The following is a 25,164-nucleotide window of genomic DNA, read 5'->3' on the forward strand; positions in this document are numbered from 1 at the left end:
TCATTTACCTTGCTTGGTCTCCAATTTTCCACACCAGCATTGGTTGACAGGTCGTCATCAATTTCATTACCACTGCTGCAAGATACATAGTTGGGATCGAAAATAACCTCATCCTTACTGTCAGACAAAAGTAAATAAAATTCTGAATTGGAAAGTTCTCTAACAATTTCTCCATCAGAAAGGCCTTTACAAGATGTTCATGGAAGTCTGCTGACGAGGCTAGTAGAAGCCAGACGTGTTCAAAGCAGCTAAATGGATTTTTCTTATTTATTGATTTGAAATTATTGTTTTTCTAAATCTTTTGATTTAAATTTAGTAGTATAGCATTATTTTGTGATTTTGTGATTAATCTGGTGTATTTATTCTTTACTTGGCCTTGTAATTGCATAAAAGTATCGGTAAGGGTATCAAATCCACGTGTCACAAGTTGCAACTCCGCTGAACAAGAAGTTTTTTAGCCATATTTAGCCGCTTCATTGAATATTTTTTACATCAAATTATTTTCTGTAAGTAGCTTATAGACCTAGTAAGGATCGTTAGTTTATTCTGAATTGAGACAGCGAGATTGAAAGTTAATTAATACTTAAGTGTCCGTAGATTTACCGTTCGTAACTTGATGCCTTTGTCATAGATAGCGTTAGTATAGTATAGGTTATAATATTGTCAGTTGATTGGTAGAATCTATTAAACTTGTTGAACTTCGTTGTCAATTAAATTGTACTTTTAACTAAATACATATAACAACTTAGATTACAAACGTAACATAATTAATTAATACATAACTGATACGGAAGTTATATAAAGGGAACTCGTAGATAATACTTGACATTGAAAAATATATATATACCATTATAACTGTGTTGGGATACAAGTTTAGGGTTATAATTTTGAACCAAAATTGAAATTTTATTGAAATTAATAGAAATCATGACTCAGACCAGAGCAGCAAAGCAAAAAGCTCAAGCTAATGGAAGTACTATGGCTCAGAGGAGAACTGAAGGGGGCAGTTGCCTTCTGAATCACAGCCTTTTAAAATGCACTGCTTGCATGATGTTTGTGGAGCATTCAGGTACGGGACATGATATTGCCATGGGGGATGTCTTTGTGTGTGTGCGCGATGCAAGGAGTGTATCGAAATCAGGCAATGACCCAGCGTTGTTATGGGCCTATATGAGAGCTTGAAGGACAGGGTTGATGCCCTCGAAGTAACTAAATTGAGGGGCCATCAAGCTCTCAGCTGCCAGAGCTCTATCAATGCCAGAGCTTGCATTTGGTCATCATGCAACACAGCGGCAACCCCCAAGTCAGAATGCGCTGGTCCCACAGGAACTAGTAGTTGTTGGTGACTCTACTGTCAGGGAAACGGGGAACATGCTTTGTAAGAAGGATAGGTGGAACAGGACCAGGGTATGTCTGCCAGGGGGAAAGGTTGATGACGTTGTAGAGCAGATATCATCTTTTAAGATGATATCTGCTTCAGTAGTGATTCTTCATGCATTAAGAATCTGCAAATAAATGAACCATTAGGTGGCAGTGATCAAAGTGAGCTGAAGTGGGATTTACTCAAAGAGGTAACTACCATTAGGGGTAAAGGGAAGGGTTATTGCATTCGTAAAGGCGACTACGATGGACTGAGACAGTATTTAAATTCTATACAGTGGGACCAACAGATGATGTTACCAACAGCAAATTCAAAATGGGAAGCATTCAAAGAACTTATCTTGGAAGCTACTAAGCTTTACATACCAACTAAGAAATATTGTTCAAGGTTTAGGCCTAAATGGATGTCAGATGAACTAATGAAGACATATGACAGAGAAGAAAAATGCATGGGATACATACAAATTAACACGTGACACAGAAGCCTATGATAGATACAAGTTGATCTGTAACCAAGTTACAAAGGAGGTTAGGCAGGCACAGGCAGATTATGAGAAATCTTTGGCAAGGGATGCAAAGAAAAACAGCCAAGAGTTCTTTACTTATGTAAACTCTAGAAGGAAGGGGATGAATCAGATTGGTCCACTTGATATCGATGGGTCAAATGTTGATGATCCTGCTCAGGTAGCTAACAAACTAAATGAATATTTTGCATCGACATTCACACATGAGGAGTTATTCAGCGAGGGGAATGCCAGAGGTATATTCAACTCTGGCAGTAAGCTAGAGAATCTTGTAATAACTGAGAGTAAAGTGAAGGAGAAATTGTTGAAGATAAACACAAGAAAGGCACCTGGGGTGGATGGGATCTATCCAGTTATATTAAAGGAGGCAGCAAAGGAAGTAAGCAAACCCTTAGCCATAATTATGAGAGCTTCCTTGGACTCAGGGAAGGTACCCACAGACTGGAGATGTGCAAATGTGTCCCCAATTCACAAAGGAGGATCAAAGGCTGACACAAGTAATTATAGACCTGTGAGTTTAACTTCTGTTCCCGGAAAAATTAATGGAGGCACTGGTTAAAGAAGCACTGCAGGATCATCTGGACAAGACTTCAGTTATAGCTCAGACACAGCATGGTTTTGTTAAGGGGAAGTCTTGCCTGACCAATTTGATTGGATACTATGATGCAGTCACAAAAGAACTGGATGCAGGGAATAACTTTGATATTATATACTTGGATCTTAGAAAGGCTTTTGATACTGTTGAACATGGAAGACTGCTGCACAAATTGGAGCAGTGTGGCATTGGAGGCAAACTGCTGCTATGGATAAAGGGGTGGTCGAGGGGGAGAAGAGAGAGTAGTAATCAATGGACACTGCTCATCGTGGACTAATGTTATTAGTGGAGTCCCCCAGGGTTCAGTGTTGGGTCCATTATTGTTTTCTGTATTTATAAATGATATTGATGATGGTATATCAAGCTTAATGTCCAAGTTTGCAGACGATACGAAGGTTGGCAGGGTTGTCAAGGACACTACTGACACTGTGCTGCTGCAACAGGATCTGGAAAGGGTGAGCAGATGGGCTGAGAGGTGGCAAATGAAGTTTAACATTGACAAATGTAAAGTACTACATATGGGAAACAGTGACCCCAGAGCATGTATCAACTCTGTGGTACTACACTGACAGTGGTAGAGAATGAATGGGACCTGGGGGTGGTTGTGCAGGCAGATATGAAGTTCTCTGAGCAGTGCAGACGGGCTGCAAGAGTAGCTCATGGTGTATTGTCAATGATATATAGGAATTTTTCTAGCAGGGATAAGGAGGTGATTATTCCCTTGTATAAAGCAATGGTCAGGCCACACCAAGAGTACTGTATACAAGTCTGGAGGCCTCATTTCAAGAAGGATGTAGAGCTGCTGGAACATACAGAGAAGAGCAACAAGATTAGTGAATGGAACAAAGGGGTGCTCTTACGAAGAAAGGCTTAAGATTTGCAAATTACAGTGTCTGGAGACTAGGCACCAGTGAGGTGATCTGATAGAGGTGTATAAAGCCTTGAATGGTTTGAGCATGCTCAATGCTGATGGTATTCTTCCTCTTGCTCAGAATAATTAAGAATAATCTCAGGTGAACTCAGAATAATCTCAGGTGAGCATTATTCAGAAGAATAATGCTCACCTGAGAGGGCATAAATTCAAATTGAGAAAAGACAGATGTAGGATAGACGTGCGGAAATTTGCCTTTAGCCAGCAAGTTGTTGGTTGGTGGAACAGACTTCCATCCCTTGTCGTGGAAGTTGATAGCCTAAATAAGTTTAAGGCTCAGCTGGACAGGTATTTTGAACAAACAGAGGGGTAAAGTGGAGGTGGTGTTTTTTTTTTTTTGGCTGATGCTGCGTAAGCTTCTTTCTTGCATCAAATGCCTCTACTAATGGTAATTCTAATGCCATGACTAAACACTTATTTCTGACAGAGTAAATATCCAATGAACACTAAAAATGAAGAAAAACAGCGGCCACCGGATGTTAACAATTGAACGTAAACATTGAATTAGTTCATCAAATTGTACATGTGAAGTAAAAATAAAAGGCAGTTCAATAATTACACCAGAAGAGCAGAAAATAAGCCATATAACTGACAAAATATAAGGGTGCATCTGATGCAACACTAGACTTGAAAAGAAATTTTACGATGGTGTGCAAGACATGACAAAAAAGGACTGCAAACAGTTAAGTCATTAACAACAAAGATGTGTTAATAATATATCATCAGTACGAATGAATTTCCAAAGTTCAACATTTACTAAATTTAGGAGAAAACTTGGGCCGGAAGCTGGCAATCCTACTGAAAGTTAACTAAGAGAAGATAATTAAGTTTAACTTATTTCAAACAAATTGAAGGTTCCCAAAGATTTACAGTAAGAAGATGTACAATGGATTCAAAAATGTTTTCCAACAAATTGTTACCAACTTATTGGAAAATAAAATTATGAATGAGGCAGAAACAGATGGATATAAATATGAAGATGAAGAGAATGAATCAAATCCAGGGCCTAAAATTTCTCATGCAGCTGTAAAAAAATACCCCTAGATTTATATTGAACAACAGTGTGATTCAACAGTCAGCAGTGCAAGAAAGAATTCTGTTGCAAAACATCACATTTCGCTGCCTAAACAGATGAAAATGACTGATTTTATGTAAATGAATATACACATATATATATATATATATGTTTTAAGTAAAAATAAAATTCTTAAGGTAAGTATGTATATTTTTTTATGATTCTCACCTTTACCAACTTTTTCAATTAACCAACCAAACAACTGCCACTCAATTACAAATAAGAGCGCTTCTACTGTAGTAAATTGAAATCTCCCATAACAAGGAGTTCAGACTTTACATGCCCAAAGATGCATACAAGAAACTCTTATGCAGTCTATGACTGACTCCTACTGCCAACTTATCTTTTCCAGTAACCTTCTTAAACCAAACAGACTCAATGCTTTCCAGAGATTGTTTTGAATACAGGGTATGATTTTATTAGATTCCAGCAGTAAGATGGCATCCTGTATCTTACCGTATTCTGCCAATTCTTCCAATACATGTTTTTACGTTACAAAATGAAGCTTATCATTATCCCACTGTATTAAGGTAACACTTAGTCTCAGTTAATGCTATCTATCATATCAGCATATGCACACTTAACTGGTAGCTGAAATTTATCCACTTTAATACTATTACTATATAAAAAGTTTAAACTTATCTTGTTATGTTGTTGTTAGCCTATTGTACATTTCATTACATCCATTCACATTATTAATTGATGAACGATCATCTGTGAACTGAACATATATCACCCTTAAACTCTGTTGAAAGTCTAACTAATTGCATATACCTTTCTTCCCTCTCCACTAGCAGGTTCCTTAAACCTCCTTCAAAGATACTGACAAGGACTCTTCCAACTCGTCTGTACAAATGCATGCCATCCCTGCAAAGTAAATTCCCTCTACCAATTAAGACTGGCCACACTAATAAAAATTCCCCCACCACCACCACCACCACCACCAGAGTTCCTCAAGTGTTCCTCAGACAGAGCCTTGCAGAGTTCCTCAAGCATAGAATCAATTGACAAGGCGCATATAATAAAATTCTTCTTTTCATACATGGAGAGAATTGCAAACACAATTACATTTTGCCATGACTTTATCTGATCATTTTATTTATAAGTTTTTTCTTAATAAAAGTTATCTTTCTGAAAAAAAAAAAAAAAAAAGAAAAACCCTCAAAGAGTTAAATAATTTTAAATTAAACTACTGGGGAAAAAAAAGCCAAATTCTTGCAAGTTTTGCTTACTTGTATATCTGCCAACATGCCATGGGAAAATTAATTAGGAAAAGGATCCAGTGGAATGTGAATAACAGAAAAACTGTAAGCACTGCATGAGCCACCATTTCAGGAACAACCCACTAAAAGAGAAAACACTGTTAAAAAATTTCATAAATATGACCACATTCATTACTGAATGTTTTCAATAAATTAAAAGAAATATATTTATTAAAAATATTCTTTCTTATATAGTTTTTAAAAATATTTAGCCTTATCAATGTGATGGTATAGATCAGGGGTGGCCAACAAGTCGATCACGATCTACCAGTTGATCGTGGCTTTAATTTCGGTCGATCACGACGAATTTTAAATATACAGTCATCCATCCCTCAATTTGTACGGTCAGGTATCCTACCAAAATTTTATATTATGCAGCAGGTTTTGCTACCTGCATGTTATTTATTTATTTTTTTTTTTAACGAAGCTTCAAAAATGGGAATGAAGAGCAGATTTTGAAACTTTGTTTTTTTTTGCATGATTGAAGATTTCATTGAAGGAGAAACACATTTCACCATAATAATGTAAAATACCACAGAATTCTAGCTGTCGGTATTATTGAAAATGCAATAAGATTGAGTTTACTACCCGTTTATAATTAGATTACACTAACAGAAAAGCCCAATAAACCGGAAAGTGCAAATTGTTTTTATTGTTTTATGGTCGTGATCTCCAGAAATAGCTTTAGAGAAATATCACAAAGGCATTCAAAACTGATTCTTATAAGGATATAACCAAACAGAGCAATAAATGGTGTGTTTGTCCAGTTATTTTGGAAACAACTTCCTCACTCGGGAATCCTCTTCATCAATTTTCCTACGTTAGCTGTTCAGACAGAATATTTTTTCAGTTCGCGCAACTTAGTGTTTTAATCGGTAAGCATTGCTTTTGCTGATTTAATATCTGGACAGTACTTATATGTTAATTTAATACCTTTTGATTTAAAATGAATACTATGAAAAAGAGTAAAACGTATCATTTTCATCAAGAGAGGGAACTAGAATACTTTTTTGTAATGGTGAAAGAAAAATGTTGCTGTTTGATTTGCAGTGCTTCCGTGGCTATACCCAAAAAAGGAAATTTAGAAAGGAACTGCAAAACACTCCATGGTAAATACCAATCGGATTTTCTGCCTAATGCCAATCAGATTTTCCGACATTAGAAAAAATAAATTAGAAAAACTTAAATCCAGATTATTCGTGCAACAAAATTTCTTCATGACACCTAATATACAATCTAAAGCAGTAACTGTAGCATCATTTAAAGTGAGTCATCTTCTTGCAAAAAAATGCAAATCATTTTCTGATGGTAAATTTATCAAAGACGCATTTTTAGAAATAACAGATTCTCTTTTTGAAAATTTTAAGAACAAAAATGAAATTGAAAGTGCTCTTCAAGATGTGCAATTATCTCAAAATACTGTGATGCGACGCATCGAAAAAATGAGTAAAAATGTGAGTGAACAATTGTGTGCTGATATTGCTAATTGTGTCTCCTTTTCTTTGCAACTGGATGAATCTACAGATGTCAGTGATACAGCTCAGTTGCTCGTTTTTATTCGTATGGTTTTAGATGATTCTGTCACTAGAGAAGAACTGCTGGGTATGGTTTTGTTAAAAGAATGAACTCATTCAAACATTTTATTAAAAAAATTAAATTACCACTATTTAAGCTCGTATCAGTAACAACAGATGGAGCTAAAGCAATGACCGGGCATCTTAACGGATTCATTGCATTGTACCAAAAGGATGATGAATTTCCAGATTTTTTGAGTTACCACTGTATCATCCACCAACAAGTGTCAGCCAGCAAAAGATTAAATACTAAAAGTGTTATGGACATCACTTTCGAAATCATGAATTCCATCAGAGGACAATCTCTTCAAAGGAGACTTTTCAAAATGCAACTTGATTGAAAAGAACCAGATCTGATATTACACACGATGTGAGGTGGCTGAGTCGGAGTAAGTTTCTACAGAGATTTCAAAATTTGCTGGATGAGATTAAAAAATTTGTTAATCAAAGGGGAAATGATTATCAGCAGCTACAAGATATGGAGTGGCTGTGTGATCTGGCTTTTTTGGCAGATTTTACCAGTAAATTAAGTGATCTGAATTTGGAATTACAAGGTTGTTTGTTGTTTGGTTTTTAGGAGCATTAGCAACTAAGGCCATATTGCTCCGGGAATATGCGGTAGTCATTCCCTTGACCTTTCCGCATCCTCCGTATTTGGTGGTGACGGGCTTGAACCCCGGTCTAATCAAGAAGCGTGTACTACGCACTGCTGCTCCTTCCCACCTGGCTACGGAGGCGCCCGGAATTCCAAGGAAAAAATAAAAATGTGGGTGACATGATTAGTAGTATTTCTGCAGATAAATATCAATTTTTGGCAATGGCTAAGGATCTGAACGAAAAAAAATTCGACCATTTTGCAAATATTTACGATCATTTGCAAAAATACCCTGTTTTTGAATTTAATAGTGAGAAATATGTTTCTGAAATTGAGAATGTTGTGGATGATTTTGAAACCAGATTCAGTGATTTTAAAACAATTGAAGGCATTGTTCAATATATTTCTTATCCATTTAATGTTGACTTAGATACGAAACAAATTACAGAAAAAAAAAAAAAAAAAAAAAATCGCTGCAATTTTTCACATGGAGAAAATATTACTTGAAAATGAAATTATTACATTTCGAAACGATATCTTCCTGAAAGCCAGATGATCAGAAAAAGAGTTTTGGAAATATGTTTGCCAAGAAAAGTACCCAAATGTACCTAAAAGTACCTAAAAAAATGCAGTGAACTTTTCAATTCCTGTTTTGGTTCCACATATCTATGTGAATTGGCCTTTTTTTTATTTGAAACAAACAAAGACGAAGAATCGCTGTGCTCATACGGACTTGCATACAGAAGACTCTTTTTATGGTTGGCCTTATTACAATACATCCCCGATTTTGAAAGCTCGGCAGATGACATGAAGGCAAACTTTGCATAAATTAGAATTTTAAATACGTATGAATTTAAAATAAGAATTCTGAATTGTATTGAATTTTAAAATTTATAAACATTTTTCAATATGTGTTGATTAACTTTTTTAACCATGTGCAATGAAATTTTTGAGATGGTAGATCGCGGCACATTTTGAAGGAAAAAAAGTAGATTGCATCACAAATTAAGTTGGCCATCCCTGATATAGATGAAACATCGATATCTGGATTATGTTCATGGAAAATGCAATGTTAAGTGATATAAAATTAAATGATTGGATATTTCCATAAAAATTTACTAATCAACTGAGATACCACTTTTTCAGCTGAATCTGGCACTTCAATACTCCAAATATATGAGTAATCTTTAGCAAGTAAAAATCAGAATTCAATGAGGAAAATAATACTAAATAATTATAGAAGGTAAACGTATTAGTGTATCATCCATATACTGCAAAATTTGCATGAAATACAATATGTAATAACAAATATAAACTTATTAAAAGAATTCAAAATTGATGGTGGGAAATGTACACTAAGTTAGCAGGCAAAAAACTGAATAGGAAGTTATGAATATGCTGAATTAAGCGCCTCATTATCAGATAATGTCATCCATAGGTCGTCTAAGGGACAGAACAAGATCTGCAACTTCTTCATTGGAAGATGGAATTGAAGACTTGTGACCCTCTATGTGAACCAGTGTTTTTTCTGATAATTTCTACCCCCTTCTGTGTAAATCACCTTGTGAACACAAACCTCTATATACATAATACACCTATGGTTATGAGTGCACTCTTATGGGCTGATTTCTTATGCGATAGACAGGTTTCCTGTCTATCGCATAAGAAATCATCCATAGGTCATCTAAGGACAGACAGGTTTCCTGGATGTTTACACACAACAGGGGATCAACTGAATGTTAACTTGTTTCAGCTGTTTCTTCTCTGGGATGACATACAGTGCTGTCTCTAATTTATTCTGGTATCTTCCTCTCAAACATACAAATCCCTATAGCAGGCTGGTCGTGTTTACTTCCATGATAACTTAACTCTATATTTGTGTATGTTTAATGGATCACGTATTCTCTTCACACCCACCACTAACATTCATCAGAATAAGGTATACACATGTATTCTTGAGTTCATTATTCAATACCAAAAACATGTGAATCTATTCACAATATACAGAGTGCAGCACTTCATATTAGTAGGTTTTATTTTGTAATATCAATTGAACAAATTAATATAAATTTGCTGAAAAACTTTTCACAATATAAATGAATGCAATTTTAAATTTAAAAACTCAGTTGGGTAAATGCTCTCCTCCATTTTGATATGCAGCTTTCCAGTCTGTGCTGAAAATCATCCATGATGTGAAGTAACAAGTTTTTATCAATCACTGTTTTTTCATGGAATTGTTCTTTTAATTCAGCAATACTCAAAGGGCAATTATGAAAACCTTTTTCTTTCAGATGGTCCTACTGTTCCAATCAGCCTCAAAGAAATCTTAGAACGCATGAAAACTATTGCACAATTATCAGTTTAATTTCAACACTTTTCCTCTACTTTTGGTCCTTTGCATATCTATGATGATCAATGTCCATGTTCAGGATCTGGACATCGATCATCTATGATAATCGATGTCCAGATCCCAAACGTGTGTGTCAACAGCCAGTGTAAGAGATTTCTTTGAGGTTTCACCTAGTCGCATCTTGCCCTAAGCACTGGATGGGGATCAACTAATGACAAGTTTCCAAGGTGGATGGATTGTCTATGGTCACAGACTAAACACTACAATCATCTTAATTGTGTTGTTTAGACCAGCTTGGTGTTTGCTCTTTTGGAGTGGAATAAAGTTGAGGTTTTCTATAAGCTGTGAGATATGTATTACTTTGGGGCATCTTTGCTTACGTGATAACAAGTGGTAGTAAATATTCATTTGTGAAAATTCTCTTGATGATTGTGGCTGCAAAAGCCCCAATTTCTGTCCATATAGTGCTGTTAGAGTGAAAACATTTGCCCCTCTTTATAATCAGGTGAATGTAATTAATCACTGAATTACGATTATGTTTTAGTTTATTTGGGATACTTTTGAAACTCTACTTATTAAGAGCCCACAGTATTTATTAAAAGAATAGAATTAAATATCATTTTAGAAGAAGATGTTGGGAGATTGAGATTGCGAAAATTTTCACCCTAACTGAATGATAAGAAACTTGCTGAGAGGCCTACTTTGATGTAATAAGAGACCACGATATCTCGGAGAAGCACGTATGGGCCAAGAAAGGTCAAGGAAGATTATAAACACTGGAAGAGTTTACTCGATATGAAATGATAACATGGGCGGAAAAGAAAGGAAGAGACCCTGTGTTCTCACATCAACAGATGAACATAAAAATGCTTTACGGCTGCAGTAAAGGCGATACCCAGATGATATCATGTGACAATTTCCAAAAAAGAGAATGGTAGGGAGTAAATATGCATTTTGGTGACTCTGATTCTGGAACATGGTATGACATAACCAAGGATTCCCTTTCACCTGTACTTAACAGCCAACGAGAGGGGGAGTATTCTCTAGATATTCTAGCAGAATACCGAATATATAAAAGGGCCTGTGGGGCACCAAAAGGGATAGGAGTAATTGTTACTAAATGGTCAGTGTCATACTGGTGTTTGTTCATTGTCAGCATCACTGCAGTTGATTGCAGTGAGGAAAGCTGGAAAAAAGGAGAGTGAGATAAGCAGAAAGAGGGTCTAGGTGTGCAGAGAAGATACTGCCCTAGCGTTTTACTAGAAGGAAGAAATCCTAAGTCATTTCCTGAAGAAAGCAACTTGGCCTGGTAAACTGTTTTTTTTTTGGTATGCGTGCTGATGGCTGAAATAGTACGGATGGATTAAATCAAATGCTTCCTTCCTAAAAGCTCAAATGTTTAGTATACAGGTGACCCCCGCTTAACACTAATATTCGTTCCAGAAAAACAGAGCGCTAAGTGATTCCACACTAAACGAGCGCCACAGGATATTTCCTAATCAATAATAAACGGTATTAAAAAGATGAACAAATGTCGGTCAAAATATTTAATATTCAAATATTTGTACATATAAAATATTCTGCATTACATACATATATAATTATGTGGTAACTATTTACGTATCAAAATTAAACTTAAAATTCCAATTAAATCATGAATTTAATCATGAAAAATGTGTTGATTTTGGCCCTCTTCCTGGTAAACTAAAAGGGGTTTTAAATTAAAACCTCTTGTAGCGTTAACATCCAACAATAAAGTCAACCGATCCTTTGCCGCTTTGAAACCTGGCGTGTTTTTTTCTTCTTTCAATAAGAAACTTCTTTTAGGCATTCGTTTCCGAAAAAGTCCTGCTTCATTTATGTTAAAAACTCTTTGAGAAGTATAACACATAATATCCCTCCTCAATAATTTTAACAAGTTCTTTTTTGAACGTTTCGGCTCCTTGATCTGCACTTGCGGCTTCTCCCTGGATTTTAAATCTATTCAACCAGCCCTTACTAGTTTTAAATGGTTCAACGTTTTTTTTTTTTTAGGTGAACTTTCTTCAGATCATCATATAGGCTAATCTCTCTCTCACTCTTTTTTTTTTTTTTTTAAATAATATTTAACTTAACTGAATTCTGTATTGGATATTATCTTCAATAAAATTAATTAAAGTCTCTCCATTTAAATCCTAATAGCTGGCCTAGCCCTAGTTGCTTGCAGTGGAACAGCTGTCTTCCCTGCTGCTAAAATTAATTCTTTATTTTTTATAATTGTTCTTAGAGTTAAACTTGCCAGTCCTACATTATGGCACATGTCTGCTTGTCATTGACCAGAATCCATTCGCTTCAAAATGACTAATTTAATTTTCAAATTCAGTCTTTTTCTTACATTTGTAGTCTTTGTACTGCGTCCAGACGTTGTTGCTTTTTCATTCTTATCTGCCATTATTAAACTCTTCGAAAATGTAACTGCACTGGTTACATTAATTATGTTACAACGTTCGAGTAAACTGTCCGTTATGCATGATGTCTAATGCTGTACTGAGTGATGACTACACTTCGGATAAATGCATATAACGCAAATATTATAAGCAATATACTTGATCATTTTTTAAAATGTTGATCTCGGATTACATAACAAGTCACTGTACTGCAATTAAATTAGAAGGCAAGAAAATTTCACTGAGCGTGAGAAAATTCCTCAAGTCGGTGTGGGAAATGTTTTAATGCTGTTTTGCTATTCATTTTCAAGCTATCGACTCCATCAGATGAAACGTTTTCGTTAAATATGCCAAAAATGCAATCTGTACGCTGGTAAAAAGAGTGTTATAGCGATTTGTGACAGTGTTATAGTCAGATATGGGTTATAATATAAGAACAACATTATAGTGAATCAGCGTAAAGCAAACCGCGTTATAACGAGGGTCTACTGTATTATTAATGGATGATAATAACCTCTACTGTTTTAAACAACATAGAAGGTTCACAATGAAGTAAATGTTAGAGCAGGAAAACCGAAGAGATGAGAATAGTCACAATAGGATAAATGTTAAATGTTAGTACGTGTTGGAAACAAGTAACGGGAGGGGGGACAGAATCCCAAAGTTATGTATTTGCCTAATGTTTTCCTATGGCTTAATATTTGCCGAATACTAGTGAATCTAGTGACATTGTATTTCACTCATTTAATGATAGTATGGTAAATAATGTCAGTGAACCAATGTTTCCAAATATAATAAGAGTTGTTATAAAGGCATTCACTATATTACAACTATGAATGTATTATTGCATTACATTCATAGCCACTAGCATTCCCATAAATATTATTACAAGCTTAGATTTAGAAACAATATAAAGGATCTATATTAACAACAATGTGTGGTGAAATTGTATTGTATGCATGATGTTCCTGTTTAATAAATATTGTTACGTGTTGCTGAACTTTATGCCTGCCTCTCTGCCAATATTTTTATTCACACCAGAATAAAATCCAAAAGTAGAAATAAGAAAGGGTTTAAGTGGGATTGAGTAATTAAATAAATGTTTACTCAATTTTTATCGCAAAGCAGTCAAAGCCGCAATAGGCAGGACTGAAAAAACTGTATCGAGGTGAAACCTTGTCCTAAATATGACTACTAGTTGACCACATTATGCAGTATGGGTACATCAGGGGAAGCGACACCTAGAAAGCTGGAACTACACTGATGGTGAAGAAGATTAGGAACACTAAGGATAGCCACTAGCATTCCCAAACCCAACAGCATAATAATAGTGCCCTGGATGAATAACACAATACACATATTCCTTTGCAGTTTTTACTATTATGCAGTAGATGTTGCTTAGCTATCCATTTCACTTTGGACATCTTGATGTGGGAAGACTGAACGTGCTGCTAAAAAAGTTAACTTTTCATCAAAGATGATGCCCAAATTCAGTGGTGGTGAGAAGCATTTGGAATCCAACTACCATTTAGTTCTGTAAGGTGTATGCTGGATTTTGCTTTAGAAAGGAGAAGATATGAGCTGATTACTAGGATTAACTGCCAATGTGAACTTGCTAAAGGTATATTTTCCTGTTGCATTAGATTATTTAAATCATTCATGAGATTCTCATTTTGATGTATGGTCTGAATCAGCTTTATTTGCTAAGAATGGGTGAATTATGGCTGTAAAGGAGAAGGCCTAAAGCAATTTCCTTTTGTTTTGTAATAACAGTGCATTGACATTGACTGAACAAAAGGCTGTTTATATATGCAGATATATTACAGCCATCTTGTTGGCTTCAAAGTCTTTATTACTCTATTGGTATCATATAGAAGATTAGTTATAGTTGACCTGTTTTTCAGTGAATAATGATCTGTTGTGGTTAAGATAGAAGTAGGTGTGCAGTACAGACTGGTAGTATTATTTTCTCAAGAAGCTTAAAGGATGGTTTTGTTATTGGTCTGAAGTTCACTGGATATCCACTGTTTTGGTACTGGTTCGATATTGTGTTTTTTTCTGGTGTAAAGCAAGCAATTTTGGAAAGTCCATTTATAACGTTCGCAGAGGATCAATTATAAAAATGCTCAGGCATTTTATTGCAAATTTTTTTTATGTGAAGAATCACATTAAAAAAAAATCTACCACTCACAGTGGTAGATTTTTAAAAATTTTTTTTTTATGACTGTTATTTGTTTCTTTGTGTTCTAGATATTTGTTAGCAGATTAGTTGACAGAGACAATGATGGAAATGAGGGGATGTAGGGATCTTCTTGAAACTTGTAATATATTCTAACCAGTTATTGGCTTCATATTGTTTGATAGCTGCATTTTTGGAGTGGCACTGAGAGAGAGAGAGAGAGAGAGAGAGAGAGAGAGAGAGAGAGAGAGAGAGAATCCCTTCTTGAATGTGATGTTGAGATAGTGCTTTATTGCCCTTGACTTCTCTGTTTAAAACTGCACTCACTCACTTTTCAGAAGCTTAGATGATCCACAGGTTCAGTTGTTACTTCCATACTTCATGTAGGTATGGCTAATGTTTGGAGAGAAGGGGTGTTAGGTTGTTTATCTTCCAAGCATTGGTTCTTCATGAAATTGTCAGTTTTTGAGGTAGCTAGCTGTGAGTGTGATAAAGTTTATCCAACATGTGAGTAGGCAAACTGCAAGGTCAAGAGCACATTAAAGAATGCCAGGGATATATTGAGGCAGTGAAAACACTTTTCTTAATATTCCTGGGCTTGAGATAACAAGTTTTTTTGGCTTATGGACGTTGATTTTCCTTGTTGTTATTGAGAAGGTTGGTTGGTTGATTTAGATATTTCTTAGGCGAATCGGCAACTATGGCCAATTAATAGGACCATGTTCCTATTAGAAGATAATAGGAATATGGTCCAAAGAGAATGAAAGCATGGCAGTCTAGACAATATTATAATCACCTGAGGTGAATATGAGATCCAAACAGTGATTCCCTCTTATGTGTGCATAGTTGGCCACCGACAAACTGTGTGTAGCTTTTTTTGAAGATGTGCAAGATTAAAATCTTCCCATATGACTTTTATTGATTTCTGATGTAGGTGATTTATGCACCAATTGGTTACGTCTGAAATTATCTTTTTGTTCAGATAAGGCCAACTGTATGCTGAGATACCATCAAGTGTTTGGAAATTCAGGCAAAGGACAGCTTCATATCAGGTGAATACGGCAGAAATGCGTTAATGCATGTAAAAATACTGTTGAATTACTTTAGATTGGTATATCACCATTAGCATTAGTAGAGTCATATGATGCAAGAAAGCAAGCTTATGCAGCATCAGCCAAAAAAGAAAGAAAGAAAGAAAAAAAAAAAAAACACGCTCCCATTTCACCCTTCCGTTCGATCCAAATACCTATCCAGCTCAGCCTTAAATTTATTTAGGCTATCAACTTCAACAACAACAACAAAGGATGGAAGTCTGTTCCACCAACCAACTATCTGCTGGTTAAAGGCAAACTTCCGCACATCTATCCTACGTCTATCTTTCCTCAACTTGAATTTATGCCCTCTCAGGTAATTATTCTGAGCAAGAATAATCACATCAGCACTGAGCATGCTCAAACCATTCAAGGCTTTATACACCCTCAATCAGGCCACTCAAGGTGTGGCCTGACCATTGCCTTATACAAGGGGATAATCACCTCCTTATCCCTGCTAGAAAAATTCCTGTATATCAGTGACAAAACACCATGAGCTACTCTTGCAGACCGTCTGCACTGCTCAGAAAACTTCATATATGCCTGAACAATTACCCCCAGGACCTTTTCGTTCTCTACCAATGTCAGTGTAGTACCACAGAGTTCATACGTTACTCTGGTTACTGCATCCCATATGTAGTACTTTACATTTGTCAATGTTAAACTTCATTTTCCACCTCTCAGCCCATTTGCTTACCTTTTCTAGATCCTGTTGCAGCAGCGTACTGTCATTAGTGTCCTTAACAACCCTGCCAACCTTCGTATCGTCTACAAACTTGGACATTAAGCTTGATATACCATCATCACTATCATTTATAAATACAGAAAACAACAATGGACCCAACACTGAACCATGAGGGACTCCACTAATAACATTAGTCCACGATGAGCAGTGTCCATTGATTACCACTCTCTGTCTTCTCCCACTCAACCATCCCTTTATCTATAGTAGCAATTTGTCTCCAATGCCACACTGCTCCAATTTGTTCAGCAGTCTTAAATGTGCAACAGTATCAAAAGCCTTTCTAAGATCCAAATATATGATATCAAAGTTATTCCCTGCATCCAAGTTCCTTTGTGACCACATCATAGTATCCAATCAAATTGGTCAGGCAAGACTTTCTCTTAACAAAACCATGCTGTGTCCGAGCTATAACTGAAGTCTTGTCTAGATGACCCTGCAGTGCTTCTTTAACCAATGCCTCCATTAATTTTCCTGGAACAGAAAAACTAACAGGTCTATAGTTACTTTATTACTCCTTTGTGAATTGGGGTCACATTTGTGTATCTCCAATCCAAGGGTACCTCCCCTGAGTCCAAAGAAGCTCTCATAATTATGGCTAAGGGTTTGCTTACTTACTGTAACATATAACCAGATAGATCCCACATCCACCCCGGGTGCCTTTTTTTATGTTTATCTTCAACAATTTCTCTTCTACTTTCCTCTCAGTTATTACAAAATCACCTAGCACACTGCCAGAGCTTAATTCACCTCTGGCATTCCCCTACCTGAATAACTACTCGTGTGTGAATACAGATGCAAAATACAGTAAACCCCCCACTATTCGCGGGGGTTACGTTTCTGAGAAATGTCGCGAATACTGAGTTATGGCTCCCATAGTAATAAAGGGGTTCCGTTCCAAAGAATGAAATATATAAGAAAAACTAGTTTAAAATTTTGTCTATGTATGTATTATATGTACCTTCATAATATGACCATTAGAAATGCAAGCATATGGCATTGAAATGAAAATAAGAAACAATTTAATATTAAATGTAATATTTATTAGAAATTTCAAACAAATCTTTCAAACCAGCGCCTTTGCTAGCAAAAAAACTTATCCCGCCAGTGCTATCACCAGTTTCGCTAAAGTTAAAGGAGTTTTGCTTTTTCACGAACGATGAGTGAACTTAACGGAATTTTATTTTGAGTTCGGTCTTCTATCCACAGATTTAAAGCCTTTTCCATTTTTTCTAATTTAACATCACAAGTTACTTAAGCAATTAGCACGTTTTCACGGACACTACAGCAGATTTTTTTTATTGATCGTACTGTTGACTCATTGACAAAGAAGGTGATGACGTACTGATGTCTCATGTCATCACCTTCTTTGATATTTTCACATTTCCCTCGTTATTCGTAGCCATATTTTTGTACGGGTTAGAAAGAACTTGTCCAAAATAAAGTCACTTTCTTCCGTTAACACGCTTGAAAAAGTCTGTTTTACACACTGCAAAACGGCAGATTTATCACTTTTGTAAGCATATCAATTTATTCAATTTATAAGCATATAAATTAAAAGCAAACGACGAAACCTTCCATGACAAGCGCATAACACATACTGAACAAGGATTAGCGAGAAACATCCACCATCGCGATTTTGTCACCTCCCAACCCACTGAGTGCTGTTTTGACCGGGAAAGATAATTTTAGCCACGCCCATGTTTTTTTATGGCGGAAAATATTCATGGTGCTTTAAAATTCACATTTTTAGGTTTCATTTCATATTAAATCAGCAATCGCGAATAGGTGAAACCGCAAATAGCGGGGGTTTACTGTACTCGTTTAGTTTGTTAGCCACCTGAGCAGGATCATCAATAGTTGAACCATCAATATCCAGTAGACCAATCTGATTCATCCCTTTCCTTCTAGAGTTTACATAGGTAAAGAATTCTTTGCTGTTTTTCTTTGCATCCTTTGCCAAAGATCTCATAATCTGCCTTTGCCTGCCTAATCTCCTTTGTGACTTGGTTACAGACCAGCTTATATCTATCATAGGCTTCCATGTCACCCATTAATTTATATGTATCCCATGCATTTTTCTTCTATGCCATGTCTCATTAGTTTATCTGACATCTATTTAGGCCTAAACCTTGAACAATATTTCTTAGCTGGTATGTAAAGCCTAGTCGCTTCCAAGATAAATTCTTTGAATGCTTCCCATTTTGAATTTGCTGTTGGTAGCATCATCAGTTGGTCCCACCGTATAGAATTTAAATACTGTCTCAGACCCCGTAGTCGCCTTTACGAAAGCAAAAACCCTTCCCTTTACTCCTGATGGTAGTTACCTCTTTGAGTATATCCCACATCAGCACACTGTGATCACTGCCACCTAGTGGTTCCTTTATCTGCAGATTCTTAATGCATGAAGAATCACTACTGATAATCAAATCAAGAGTATTACTCCCTCTAGTTGCCTCCCGAACATGCTGATGTAGAAAATAATCATCCAATAAATACACAAAATACTTGCTAGTGTGTGAGTGACCAACCCACAAATTCCAGTCAATATCTGGGAAATTAAAATCCCCCATTATAAGACTCTCTGATTTACTGGCCCACTCTATTTTCCTGTACAGTTTCTTATTATACTCATCAGAGTCATTAGGCATATAACACACTCCTACTCTCAATTTTGATCTCCGAATGCTTATGTCACACCAAACTGACTTGACCTGCACTGTCCCGAGATAGACTGGCTTCACTTCCTTGGATTTTATGTGTTTCTTAACTAACAGCATAATCCCTCCTCCCTTCCTAGCCTGTCTATCCTTCCTGTACACATTGTTCTCCCCAAATTCTAGTTCTGCATTCCTTTTATCTGTGTGACACCACGTTTCTGATATTCCAACAATATCTGACTTTGATGTTTTGAGCAATACCTCAAATTCATCAAATTTATTTACCAAACTAGCATTGGTGTACACGCAAGTATACACGCACCTGTTCCTATTCTTAGCTACCCTAACACAACCCATATGTTTACTTGTACCGCAATGACTCCCAGCAGTCTCTGAAATACCCTGCATCTTGTTTTCCAGGCTGCTGCTCATTCCAATAGAAGCAATGCAAGAACCACTATCACCTCTGCCAGTGGCTACTGTTAATCTATTAGTCCTTGTATTTCCCCAAGCTAGCAGTTTTTTGACCCACCTAACACTGCCTCAATAGCATCAGCAAATATTCTTGCACCCTTTCTATTTAAGTATATCCTATCCTTGTAGAAGCAGTCTCTCCTGTTAACAAGTATAGACCAGGCTGAAAAAAAATTCTACTCCCCTTCAGCCTTGCACAATCTTTCGAGGGCCGAATTGATCAACAAGGCTCTCATCATATACTCTCTCTTATTGTGTCTAGGCAGAATTGCAGACACTTTAAAATTCAACCCTAATTCATGGCGTCTTTTCAACAGTGACCTGTACTTGTTAAGTAATCACACTGGTCTCCTACTCTTAATATCATTAGTGCCAGCGTGTACAACAATATCACCTTTTGTGCCCTTAAAAGATAATATTCGCTCTACATCATCAACCTTTGCCCTTGGCTGACATACCCTGGTCCTGTTCCACCTATCCTTTTTAATTACCACGTTCCCTGTTTCCCTGACAATCAACCAACAACTACCAGTTCCTGTTGAACCAGTGCATTCTGCCTTGGGGGTTGCTGCTGTGTTGCGTGATGATCAAGTGCAAGCTCTGGCTTTGATATGGGCAGCTAAGAGCTTGATAGGCCCCCTCAATTTCGATAATTCGAGGGCATCCACCCTGTCCTTCAAGCTCTCATATACGCCCATGACAACACAGAGTTTTTGCCTGATTTCCTCACACTCCTTACATCACACACACACACACACACACAAAGACATTCCCCTTGGCACTGTCATGTCCCGTACCTGATTGCTCCACAAACATCAAGTAAGCAGTGCATTTTAAAAGGCTGTAATTCAGAGGGGAACTAACCCTCCCCTCAGTTCTCCCCTGAGCCACAGCACTTCCATTAGTTTGAGCCTTTTGCTTTGCTGCTCTGGTCTGAGTCATGATTTCGACAAACACCATTATATAACTTCTGTTATATGTATTTAGTTAAAAAGTAGAATTTAATTGACAATGAAGTTTAACAAGATTAATAAATTTTACTGATTAATTGATAATATTATATACCACACTATACTAAGCTAACGAGTATATACTATACTAAGCTAAAGCCATCACCTAATGTTGCTTCCTCAACAAATGCAGTCATATTCAGTGGCACTTGCTAGGATGTTTATTTCTTCATGTTCATTAAGCCACATTGCTGTAATTCAAGTGATTTGAATTACAGCAATTTTTTTTTTTTTTTTTTTAATGAAACCCCAAACACGAGCGGTATTAGATCCTATAATACTTAGTACCGTGCTTGGGTTGGAGGTTGAGAAGACGAAAGAAGATATTTGTTGACATTGGACTTGAACTTCTGTAGACTGTAATTTTCAGGAAATACGTATGAAGAAAGGTTGTTTCAGAAAACGGCAGTTGAATGAACAAACGAGGAAGAATGAAAAGTTGGTTCTGTGAGTTTGAAGTTGGACAGTAAATGGATGTTGGCTGGTGGTGCACATGTTCGGACTGTTTTGAAAGAGAGAGCAGAAATTATAGACACCAATTCAGAGGAACTGTGCCCATGGAAGTATCTGTAGAAAATACATGCAGCAGAAACAGTGCATCTATGAGACAGCGAGTGGAGAGACTCTGTTAGAGATGAGTCATTAATTAACCTCACTGCCCTCTTCGGAATGGAATCTAGAAGCCTGAGAGAGGTTTTGGGGGCACCCTCCAGATGTGGAAACAATATTCCATGGTAAGGCAGATTTGAAATTTGTACAGAGTGAACAGCTGTTTGGAAGAAAAGTAACGTCGAAAGCGAGGAGGAAACCAAGTTTTTTAGATGCAGAGGAAGCAATATTTGTAATGTGCTTGCCCCAAAAGAGATATATCACTTTGCTTAGAAATCGGAGTGTCACCAAAGATAAGCATAGGAGCAGAAGAATTCTTTTTGTGAGATATAAGACAGGACTGAGTTTTAGAAGGATTGAAATCAACTAATTTGTCTTTGCTCCACTGGAGAATTACCTGGAGATCAGCATTTAAGGAATTGGTAGTGGATATTCAAGAAGTTGAAGCTTATTGAGCAGGGCAGGTTTTCTCGAAATGGAAAGTGGAATGCAATGTGCTATCAAAAGAAAAATATGGATAGGATTTCCAGTCAATGGAAGACGGTCATTAATATATAAGAGGAAAAGAGTAGGGGAAAGAACTGAACCTTGGGGAACACCTGCATTAGTGAAGAAGTTAGAAGACAGAGAGCCATCTACCATCACCCTCAGTGAGTGGTCAGAGAGAAAACTGGATAAACAATTACAAAAAATAGTTGGCAAACCATAAGATGGAAGTTTTTTTTAAAAGACCTTTATGCCAAGCACAATCGAAAGACTTTGAGATGTCAAGAGCAACTGCTTGTGTTTCACCAAACTTTTCCATTGAATTTGTCCATAAATGGGTAACATAAGCCAGAATATCACCAGTGGATCGACACTGACACAATCCATACTGGCGATCGTTGATGAGACAGAAGGTCTCTAGGTAAGTATAAGAGTTGGCAGTGAATTGATTTATCCATTAATTTAGAAAGAGTAGAAGTAATTGCAATGGGACGGCAATTGGATGGGATGGATTTGTCACCCTTTTTTAGGAACTGGCTAGATATGAGCAAATTTCTAACCAGAAGGAAAACCACCTTTGGAATAAGAAAGTGAAAAAAGGCAGCAAAGAACAGGAGTAAGTTCAGGAGCACAGGTTTTGAGAACAAGTGGAGAAATACCATTAGGACCTGGAGCTTTTCTTAGCATCAAGATTTGTCAAAATCCTTCTGACATCCTTTTGATGGAAGACCACAGGAGGCATTGAATGGAACGCATTGGGAATGGTGGGAGGTGTTTTACCAAGATCATTAATACATGAGTTGGAAGAAAAATGGGATGCTAGAAGGTCAGCTTTATCCTTGGCAGAAGTGGCATTAGAACCATCTGGTTTTGACAGACGTGGCAACAGAGATGGGCAAAAGTTGTAGCTAATAGCTTTGGCAAGAGACCAGAATGCTCAGCTACCATTAGGGTAAGAAGCAAGATTTCTACTCTTAGCCCATTCAAATTCTAGTTTGAACTGATTAATAACTGCTTTACAATTGTTTGAAGCTTTGGTGTAGGCAGAAAATGAAACTGTAGAACTGGAAACAAGCCAATTAAGATATGCAACATTCTTCTCTTGAATAGCCTTAGCACAATTATTGGAAAACCAAGGTTTAGATAAAGAATGATATTTTAAAGTGGAGTGTGGAATAAAGGATTCCATTCCTACAAGAATAATTTCACTGACACTATCTAGGCAAACATTGACATCAAATGTTTTGAAATACTAATCGACCAAGGAAAAGAAATCTCGCAGGTCACCTCATTTTGCATTCTTGTAATGCCAAATAACACGAGGTTGGGAATAACCATGAGATAAATGCTCCATTGGAGAAGAGACAATCACCAAGTTGTGATCTGAGGTGCCTAAAGGACCACTCACTTTGACCGTGTACTTAGAAGGGTTGTTTGTAAGAAAAAGATGAACCGTGTTGACTGCATGGTTAGGATTGTCCTGTATTCTGGTAGGTAAATGAACAATCTGTGCAAGGTCTTTGGTAATTGCAAAAGCCTCAGTGTCTCAACCAGCTGGGTCTATGTGACTAGAAAATGGAAGCCAGCTGGAGTTGTGGATATTAAAATCACCAAGGAAAATTACCTCACTGTTAGGAAAGATGTAATGGAGAAAGTAAAGTTGCAAAGAGGGGAATTCACAAAGTTCCAAGTGATTAGTGGAGTTGGGAGAACAGTAGAGACAACAGATGAATTTGACAGAATGAGGTAGAGAGATTTTAAGCCAGAGAAGATCGAAAAGAGGAGATTCAAATTACCAAGTCTCTGTCAGGGACTATCGGGACGGACGTATGCACAAGTACCTCCTTTCAGGCGAAAGGAATCATACAGCGAATAATTTGGGCAACCGAGATGAGCAGTGGTTGAATCAACCGATAACTGAGATTCTGTCAGAAAAAGTATATGGGATTTGGCAGACTGTAAGTGGAAATGGACATTGTTGAGATTAGAACTGAGACCACATATTTGTGAAATGAACTAGGAAGTGATTAGGAGGTTTAGATCATTTTGCGGATAAGCTTGTTCTATTAGTTTGACAATTCGTGGTGTATTCAATAGTAAGAAAAAGTGGGGGGTTGGACAGGCTGTATGAAGTAATGAAATTTTTGGATATGGCATACACATGGTAAGAATATACCCAGATCTTTGACATAAAGTGGCCTCGACAATGCCTCCCCGCATACACACTACTCAGACTCCCTCCAATCACTATCTGGCAGAGTAGAGGTAGCAAGATAGTAGTAGTAGTAGCATGCGATGCAAGAAAGCAAATGTATGAGCTTGTGCAGCATCAGCCAAAAAAAAAAAAAAAAAAATCACACCACTCCCTCCAAATGCCTGTCCAGTTCCTCCTTAAATTTATTCAACCTATCAACTTCCACAACAACAGATGGAAGTTTGTTCCAGCAATTAACCACCCGCTGGCTAAAGGCAAATTTCCGCACATCTATTCTACAGCTGTCTTTTCTTAATTTGAATTTATGTCCCCTTAGGTTCGTAATCTGAACAAGTGGAAGGATCCCATCAGAATTCAGCGTGCTCAATCCATTCAAGGCCTTATATACCTCAATCAGATCGCCGCGCAAGTGCCTAGTCTCCAGCCACTGCAATTTGCAGAACTTAAGCCTCTCTTGGTAAGAGGATCCCTTCATTGCCATCACCAATCTTGTTGCCCTTCTCTGTACCCACTCAAGTAAATCTACATCCTTCCTAAAATGAGGTCTCCAGACCTGTACGCAGTACTCAAGGCGTGGCCTGACCATTGCCTTATACAGAGGGATAATCACCTCCTTTTCCCTGCTAGCAAAATTCCTATATATCATTGACCAAACCCCATGACCTGCCATGGCAGCCTGTCTGCATTGCTCAGAGAACTTCATATCTGACTGCACAATTACTCCCAGGTCTTTTTCATTTTCTACCACCTTAAGTGTAGTACCACACAGTTGGTACGTTTCTCTGGGGTTATTTCTACCCATATGCAGTACTTTGCATTTGTCAAGGTTAAACTTCAGTTGCCACTTCTTAGCCCATCTGCCCAAATTATCTAGATCCTGTTGCAGTAGCACACTGCCATTACTGTCATTAACAACCCTGCCAACCTTTGTGTCATCTGCAAACTTCGACATTAAGCCTGATATACCTTCATCAATATCATTGATA

General features: G+C 37.0%; 1 protein-coding gene across 1 annotated transcript in view; it reads right to left on the reverse strand.

Moving 5' to 3' along the window:
* The window catches only part of cnir (cornichon-like protein), a 248,024-nt gene that overhangs the window by 61,856 nt on the left and 161,004 nt on the right, over window positions 1-25,164 (reverse strand). The window contains exon 3 of the mRNA XM_090375532.1: window positions 5,738-5,850. Coding sequence (XP_090231658.1) covers window positions 5,738-5,850 — 113 coding nt within the window. The remainder of the gene's footprint in view (window positions 1-5,737; window positions 5,851-25,164) is intronic.

Source organism: Mastigoproctus giganteus, chromosome 6 (assembly GCF_048544385.1).
Source record: "Mastigoproctus giganteus isolate SK-2022 chromosome 6, ASM4854438v1, whole genome shotgun sequence".
Classification (NCBI taxonomy): domain Eukaryota; kingdom Metazoa; phylum Arthropoda; class Arachnida; order Uropygi; family Thelyphonidae; genus Mastigoproctus; species Mastigoproctus giganteus.